The 9,146-nt window shown below is 39.1% G+C and overlaps 1 protein-coding gene across 1 annotated transcript in view; it reads right to left on the bottom strand.

Moving 5' to 3' along the window:
• Window positions 1–9,146, bottom strand: part of CPNE4 (copine IV) — a 201,912-nt gene that overhangs the window by 94,317 nt on the left and 98,449 nt on the right. Inside the window, exons 4-6 of the mRNA XM_009331254.1 lie at window positions 8,256–8,330; window positions 2,424–2,507; window positions 1,403–1,492 (exon numbers count right to left, since the gene is read on the bottom strand). Coding sequence (XP_009329529.1) covers window positions 1,403–1,492; window positions 2,424–2,507; window positions 8,256–8,330 — 249 coding nt within the window. The remainder of the gene's footprint in view (window positions 1–1,402; window positions 1,493–2,423; window positions 2,508–8,255; window positions 8,331–9,146) is intronic.

Below are 9,146 nucleotides of genomic sequence, written 5' to 3'. Positions count from 1 at the left end.
CATTCTCTATTTCACCTGCTACAACTCTGTTTCAATCCCATTGGACATGCCAAACACAACTGGTTTGACCATTTACCAACTAAGGGGTAGATGGAAAGATCTCTCACAACTGCTTCCCTGTAGCACCTGAAGTGCTGAGCTTCCTTCCAACATCTCACATGCACCTGTCACAAACACGTTGGTCTGGCCTGCTAAGTATCCTGTGCTCCATCTACTTCATCCTTCACTTTTCCTTGCTACATCTCTCATTGTTTTCTCAAACTTCCTCAATCTTTTGGTACTTCTTTTGTCCTTGGACTCACCTTGTTTGCCCAACAGTGCCACAAGGGACACAAACAATACATAAAGATAACCATTCATACCTGTGTCTTCCTCATGCATCCCCAGTACCATACAAACACCGTGTTGGTACCACTGTTCCATAATACAGTGCTGATTTTGTGAAGTTATAAATCACAATCAGCATGACCAGTATAAATCCAAGCAGTCACAAGACTCCTTTTTACCTTCTCCACCCACTTGTGGCATGCATGGTAACATGTAGACACCAGGCGTTTTATTTTTTCTATCTGCACAGCACATCCTGCAGTATGTAATGAATGAAAAATGACAGTACTGCTTCTGCAGGGTTGTACAGCTATAATGATGAAAGAAGAAAGGTTTGCAGGGACAAGGAAAAAAATTTATTAGACAATTTGGTATGGTAAGAAAAAAAAAAAAAGACATACTTTTGGGTCCAATGTCCTTTCATCAGGTCTGAGAGGTTGAATAGACACTGGGGACGGTGCTCTTCGTTTAACATTTTTTAATTTAGTATTAACCTTAAACCTGATTAGAAGATATGAACAATGGGATTCAGCCTTGATTTAACCCAAGTTAGCCACAAGAAGATGCATTTTTCTACACAAAGCTCCCAAGTTCCCAACCATCAGTCTTTCTGCTGACTTGTAACACTGTCATTACTATGGCGCATGTCTTTTTGTGGCCACCCTATTCTTCAAATATAATAACAGATTTTATAATTCAGTGTTTCTTTTACAGAGGGTCCCAGACATAAAAGTGAGGAAATAGGAGTTAAAATGGTGACAGGGCTGCCACTTCCCTTGAGTATACTTCCACCAGTTAAATGATGCTGGGTTCAAATTACCTAACTGATTGGCAAAAACAGCCCCATCATTTTTTGAGGTTACTCTAAGAAGTATAGAGCATAATCTACTGATTACAGTGGATTACCACTTCTCTGCATCCTTAATTTGATTGTGGTAATCATGAAGCAGCTGTGTGATCATCTTTTCCATCAAAGAAGAGGGCAGTGCAGAGCAGCAATCTTCAATTGAAAAAGGGAGACAAAGTTTTGTTTTCTATGAGTAAAACTATTCAAAAAGTAGGAATGACTTCTGACCTTTAGCCTGCGGTCCTGGTCTCCACTGCACAGAGAATTTACAGACACTTTAAAGGTCTTCCAGGCTGGATTTAAGTTATTCATCACAACCTGTGAGTGAAAAGAAAGGAAGGGAACCCTTAGCATTTGCACATCTCCAAACAGAATGCTAAAAAGAGCCACAATTTTCAATACAGTACATTCATCAGAAAGAGAAGAAAGCAGAGCTCAGCTGGAGGTTTGCAGAACAACATGCATGGGATATGTGCCCTTGAGCAACCTGCAGTTTGCAACACTCCTCCTCTGGAAAGCCCCAAAAAGGAGCACAGGTAGGAAATGGACCCATACACAGATCAGGCTACAGAGATTGCCCCAGCACTGCTATGCCTCAGCGGGGGCGTACCTCACAAGGGAAAGGTTGTGGAAAACATCCCTGAACTGGAAGCCACGGAAGAGGTGCAGGACAGGGCAATGGGGATGGACAGCATCAATTTACAGACATATGGTCTGTCTTGCCAGGAAGACTTTATGGGATCCGTAACAGACAGGCTCATAACCTGTACACCTGCCACAGCTCAACCCTGTACACCTAAATGCTACTTTTTAAGACAGTGCCAGTCATTACCATGGAAGCAGTAATGACGCTGTGACATAGGAAACAAATGTAAAGCACCCAGACTACAAATCTCTTCAGCACCAGCAACCTGGGAGGAGGTGGAGAAGATGCAACGTAGTATTAATGGGAAAATATGATACTGGCTGTAGCATGGTTTGGGCTAAATATAGTATGTATAACTCCTGACCTTCAAAAAGAATATCTGCCAGTGTAATTAAATTTGGATCTTTGGCTTCAGTACCATCTTCCCTTACTCTCATGTGCATAAGTCAAGACCTGATACCCATTAGTCAATAATTACACAAGAGAGAGAAGTGTTTTTAAATGTGGGTGCTTGCAATACCCTTTGTGACATGGGAAGCACAAACTATTCCTCCTGACAGCTCACCTGTGTCCTTGGACAGTAAATCCAACCCTATTTCTTACCTCAGTTCTGTGAACAAGTTGTTGGGTTGCATCATCATTCATCCGGAAAATCTCCAGAAAAGGATCAGATTTGCTGAAGAAATCCTAAAATAAAATATAGGACAGGTTACTCTTGAGACTTCTTTTTCTTTGAGCTTTTCAGGCATAGCGCACTGGTGCTTCCCTGACTGCTAATGAAAAAGGAGAGCCAGCGTGGTTTTAGTGAGACCTCTTGGTGTCTCTCAACACTATTTCATTCTTGTCCTTGGTCCACAGGGACTTCCATGGCACTGCTGCTGTTCTCAGTTTGACTATTCAATCGTGTCAGGCAGAACTGTAAAATGTCATTTTACGGCCTTTGTCCTTCTTACACCCAGTCCAGATTCCTGAGCTTTAGCTCCTTCATCCACCTAGCTTGTTTTGTTCTGCCTCCATACCTGTTTGGTCTTTTGACATCAGTTTTATCATGCAAAGCCCTTTGAAGTATATTCTACAATGGGGCTGAATTTCAGACTAATCGCCCACCCTCTCAGAACTGATCGGCCAAGACATTGTGCTGCTACCAGCTAACACAAGTACTGGCAAGATGGATTAGAGAAGGTTAGAGAAGCAAGTCCTCTTTAGGATGTGATAACATGGCCCATGTTCAGATGACAAACAGAGCAGGAGAATGCAGAAAATTACTTGGTATCTCTAAGTACAAGCAAATCTGTGACAGACATTGAGGTTCACATACTCACTGCACCACAGAACACCTTCCCCTAGTCTTGCACCCAGCTAACAACCCTGAGCATTCTTACACAAATGTAAATTAAGTTGCTTTCTATAGCATTGCTGCAGTCTGGCTGCAGCCTCTTTAGTTTCAACAACATCTCATTTCTTCTGGACATGCTGGCTGGAGAGAGTAGCTGGGTGTTAGCCCTCCACAGCTGGAGGGGGAAAGCTGGCTAATGCAAATTTCTAACTGTGCAATGCCACAAAAGCAGGATTCAAATGGACTCAGCCCATTTTCTGTAGTTTCAACTCCCTTCTTCGTTTTCTTCTTCAAAAGAGCCACATGATTAACTTTATGCATATGAATATTATTCTTCTCTGTAGGCCATATCCAAAACCACAGACCTCCGCATCAGTTTGGGGAAGCGAGGAATTCTATTTGCTCTCCCGGTGTTTCTGTAAAAGCATTAGTGTAAAAATGACTGTAATATGCATAGTTCTACAATTTTCTCCTCACCAAATGCCCACCATACTTATTTTTGACTAGCTGGATAGCTGTTGGGATGGGAACAGCTTTGGATACCATGCTAAGTTTTGGTCAAATTTGTCTTTAGGGCATTTTTACAATTCCACAACTGCAAAACAAGCAAAGAAATCAGGGCTTTGAAAAGGGACACCTGAATTTGAATGTCTGGAGAAGGAAGTGAGTCCCTAGGGACCACGAAGCCTTTGGCAAGGCTCAAGCAACCTGAAGTCTTTTCCATGCCCTAAAGATGACACTTATCAATGTTGTGTTCAGAGTGCTGTTCTGTGAATGATCTGTTTCTTTTCCTACTGGAGAAAAGGTAATGGTATGTTTAGAAACTGATGCACAGCATGTGCATATGTGTTTGTTAAATCTTAACACATGGAACTCTGAACAACAATGTTGTTTAGGCCGTATGTTTGCCTATTTGTTCCAATTACATGGTTACAGGACATTTAATGTAAGAGTGTGTAGAACCAGCACAAAACCCAACAAAGTCTGTAACTCTTAAGGTTTGCTTCAAGGCCCTAACGTAGATTTACTATCTGGACTCCATTCAGCACTTGAAACTGCTAGTATATAGGGGGCTTTGGTGATCAAATTCTGCCAGATTACTCCTGCATAGCAAAGAGAACAAGCAGAGAGTGAGGGTGCTGGTTTAATCATAGCGACACCAAAATCTAGAGTGCGTAGGGTTAAAAAAGATGGGGCTGCCTCTTCTCACACATAAGTATACTGACTGAAGCTGAGTAAAAGCTTAATGTTAACAGATTCTTTATCAAATGGAAGTTTGATAAGAAACGTTATCTGAAAGAAGACACCTGAAGATGATACATGCAAAGAATGCACCCTTGAGTGCAGAAAAATTCAGAAAAGAAACCAGGATTTTGTGTAAGACTCAAAATATAGTACCATTCCCAGCTGAGTATTATGAAAGCTGAAACAGCAAATCAGCACAAGGGAATTAATTTTTAACATTGTTTTTTAACTACCAAGGCAATACCACCTAAAGGGAAAGATTTTAATGCTGGGTGATAGCTTATATCGCCCCCCCCTTCAATGCAAAAACAAAGCCTAATTCCTTTCAGAATGAAGGTACAAACAAAAAATCCGTCAATATTGAAGATGCTTCGTAACAACTCAAAAATGATATTCTGAAGAAAGATTTTATGTCATAGCTATTAACATTTTCAAAGCTTGTTATGCTGAATCTAACAGCTTTGCATTATCTCACAAGAACATCCTCTGAAAGAAGAATAGCAGCAATAAAGGTTTAATGTTTTGATATTTTAATAATGTTTAAATGATTAATGTAATGCATTTGCTAGTGGTATAATGCACACTTTTTTCAGTATGTGCAGCGGTTACACAGTATTAACACAAGTACATGGCTTAAACTTTTAAAAATTAACTACCTCTGTTTCTGAGCACCTAGTTTGACATGTCTTTTAGTACATTAATTTTCAGAGCATGACACTTCTTAAAGTTCAGGTTTGGGGGTCAAGTCAAAGGTCCCTCAGAAAAGGGCTGAAGTATCCAAAAGACACTAATAATTTTGAAAATTCTTCAGCAGCAAGACAGGGCATTTAAGGAATTTTTTTTTTTTAGTAGTTTAGTACCAGGGAAATACATAAAAAAGCAATGTTAGCTTGTATTTTGCAGACATTTGCTGGAAAATCTTTCCCAAGCAATGATAACTGCCTCTCTCTGAACAGGAAAAGCAGTTTGCCTGCCTCAGTGTTCGTAATTTATTATAGCTATCATAAAAACGTAACTGCTTGTTATGGTAATTGTGACACAGCTATTAATGCAATAGAACCTTTCCAAAAGTTATTGTTCCACTGTGAAGTGTTCTCAGTGGATCTCTTGGAACAAAGATGTGCCATCTGAGCGGACTGGGCTTCAATAAAACATGAAAGTGCAGTTACACCTTCCCAACAAGCACTGCAATAAAAAATATAACCTTTATCTCTGCAAAGTCAATTAACTAAAGGAAATTTTCATACCTGTGACTTTCCTGTAATTTTTTTCTTTTTTCTTTTCCTGCTCCAGGAAAAATTGAGTAGGCTTTACTTGTTTTATGGTGTCTCTAAAACTCTTGCAGTTTTATGTGGGGGGAGTAAAAAAAACCCAACAAACATATACTGCCTGTTAAATTAGACCGACAAATTTTGTTTAATCTGCCAAAAATGTGTTGTTCACACCTTTCTCCTTAGTGGAGGAAACTCATACGTTTAAGGACCACAATCTGGATCCTCTTTCAAGGAATTTTCCTTTGAAGAGTGGAGGAAGAAAATTGTTGTCCATTCAAGATACCACTGACGGTAATGGATGGAAAGAATTTTTTTTTTTTTTATCCTTAACGCACATCCAGAACCTCCCCCCACCCCTTCCTTTATTGCCAAGTTGTGAGACATTTGGATTCAACTTGTCTTCTGCCACCCCCACAGCTACCAATGCAGGAAAGCCTGGGGTTACAAAAGCGACCCTGTGCAGCAGAGTGTAAGGATTGTTCCCACAGGCTTCCTCTGTCTTTCAGGAGAATCCCAGGCCAGTTCCAGCCCTCAGTCTGCTTCTCTGATGTTACATGTCTACTCAGGTCTTCACTCCTCTGAGTAGGGAGAGGCGTGCAAAACCATGCTTAGGATTTCACAAGATGGACTCTTCTCAATTCTCTGATGGTTTTTTTTTGACCTTTATGTGACATCAGGGCACTCATGCTTTTTCACCAATGGCTGAACTATACAATTTAAGTAATTTGAAACCTTAATAACAATAATTAGTAATAGTGCCTTGCATCTACTGACGTCAAAGTTCATTATAAGCCATACCAAAAGCCCTAGCCTTTTCTTATAAACGAGATAAGCCAACGTTCAGCTAGGTTTAGAGCTCCATCTCTAGCTGGAGGAAATGGAAAGACTTCTTTCAACTGTAATAGTGATTTTCATTAGCTGAAGACAGGAGTTTTGATTCAGATAACATACGATGAGTCATTGCCCGAGTTGCACACTGCACCATCCAGGAACTTTTTATTAGATGAAGCCCACCTTGACCGGACATATTAAAATGGTAAGAATGACAATGTTCTTGCAATATTTCAGAATGATCCTCCTTAATTTATCTCCATAAAGGGTTTCAACCACTCTCTAAAGCTATTGCCCAGACAACATTGATCTGGCTCAGAAGAACACTCTGGCAGTATCCTTTTAATTTATACCAACAAGAGCCATACACAATCATAATATCCACACCAGACTACATTTTACATTTGTGGAAAAGGAATGACCAAGCAAGTCTTACTATGTTATACATTTCCTTTCCTTTTTCTAGATGTGACAGCACGTGGAACAGGAAGAAACTTTGTGTACAACTTTGGAAATCAGGCCTAAAGATGTCTGTCCAAAGACAGATTGTTAAATCTACATTTTGACACCTAAATAAATTATGTGATTCAGAAACACTAAGGCTCCAGCAACTCTGAAGGAAGAGGTGATTCATCTTTCAGATGAGAAGCAAATTAAGGTCCTGATCATTTATGATTGTTAATGATCCTGAGCACAGTAATGTTATTTACCTGTATGTTCTAAATAAATTCTGGTACCATTAATCTTTCTGGGTACTTTCTGCTTGTCTGACTTTTCCTGGCAGCTTCAACTGAAAATATTATTCATCAGTTACAGCCCGATTTTGAAAATCTGATGTATGTATCCAAAAGTACTCTCACTAATTTGACTTTAAACTACTCACATGTCAAATGTTTACAAGCACATGCTTAGAGCATTAGAATCATAAACTTTTGTATAGTGTTACCATATGGTTCTAATTAGAAGCAGCTTTATATAAAGCAAGGGACTATATAGTAATGGTAGATATTGTGATCGAGTACAATTGTAACAATCTGATCTTCAATTACATGTAAAGACCTATTATCTAAAGAGGATCATAGTCTTATGACATCTAATAATTACAAAGATATTCCCCAGACCACCTCAAATAATTATGTGTCTTCTATTACACTGAAATAACAGAGAGTGTGCCTTACAAACAGTCATCTGGATTTCTTGGGCTGTGTATTGCTTGAGGTGGTATTATATGTGTATTGCTGAACAGCAATGGATATTTTCAGAAAGATGTAGTCCTTATAATAAAAAGCAGTGTTTGAGTCAGTGGAGAGTTTTCTTATTAAAGAGGGAAAATTTTTTTAACAAATATGCAAGAGTCTTTTTCTCACATTCAAGCTACATTTTGTTGAACAAAATGTGTATCCTAGCTGAGCTGTTAAGAAGTTTTCCAGCTTTAAGACGCTTACTTCAACTATAACATCTTTGACTACTTATAGAAAGCTCACTTCTCTAAGCACTTCTGATCTGTGACATTTTAAATAATTAAATTGTCTTCCTTATAGCGTAATTAAATTGTCTTGGTTTTAATTAGATTCCCTTGAGGTTTTTTTTTAATTACTTTGCAACTTGAGGAAAGCCTCATTGTGAACATTCATCTGAAATCTCTGTTTAATAATATAAGGCAAAAAATATCTGTCAGGGAAAATCTCATCAAATTATATTTGCAGGCATTCTTATATCTTTCAGTAAGGTTAATATCAAGCAGCTTACCTTGTCATCCAATTTCCGCGCACTGAATGAAAGTTCAACGTAGTCGTCATTGCCAGACAATTCCTCAGCAATCACCTAAATGGAAAGCTACATTTGAGTTTTGCGTGGTGTAATGAAAGGGGAGAAAGATGCCATTTTCCAGTGCCAAGACTGTAGACCCCATCAGGAAACTAAAGTGTGGTACAAGTTAATATGTTTCTCTTTGCAATCAGGAAGGGCTAAGAGCATTCAGTGAATCCCTTGCTCAGCTGATGTGTGGCACCTTGTTAAGCCTACACACCTGAATCACTTTGTATCACGCGACTATGCCTTGTCAATCACCTGTCAATGGACAGACCTCAAGATCCATCAGGGATCCCTTTTCTCTGACCAAGTACATTTCCTCAGGTAGGACAATGGAGAATTCCAGAGCCTCACAGTGTCCAAGGGGACAGAAAAGCTATAAAAGAGTTGTATTATTTGGGTCTAAAGCTTAGATTATTTTTATGCTTGCTTCAGCGTCATTTGGCAAGCTAAATGGAAAAAGAAGTGAAGTCACCTGTCATTAGTTGCCATGAAAGGCACATTTACAGTAGGAGAGTTCTCCTGGTATAGTTTTTCTGCAATAGCTATTTTTGCAAAACCATTTACTGTAGACTGAGTCAGAAGAAAGTAACGCTAAAATAATGTAGTGTGATTCTTTCAGATGGCGTAAGCTATGCTGATAATGATGCCAGTCACTGTTCATCATGCACTGTGTTGTTTAAAAAAAAACAACAAAAACAACCAACACAGCCTTCCTGACTAGGCCATTAAAATGCTTCAGTGGAGAGAAGCTATTAACCAAACGTGGGGATATTTCACTGAAAAATTCTCTTTGAAAGAAACCATGTTATATTCTATTTAAAAGTT

This window comes from Pygoscelis adeliae, unplaced genomic scaffold (genome assembly GCF_000699105.1).
Source record: "Pygoscelis adeliae isolate BGI_AS28 unplaced genomic scaffold, ASM69910v1 Scaffold99, whole genome shotgun sequence".
Classification (NCBI taxonomy): Eukaryota; Metazoa; Chordata; class Aves; order Sphenisciformes; family Spheniscidae; genus Pygoscelis; species Pygoscelis adeliae.
This window is presented reverse-complemented; position numbering and strand designations above follow the sequence as displayed.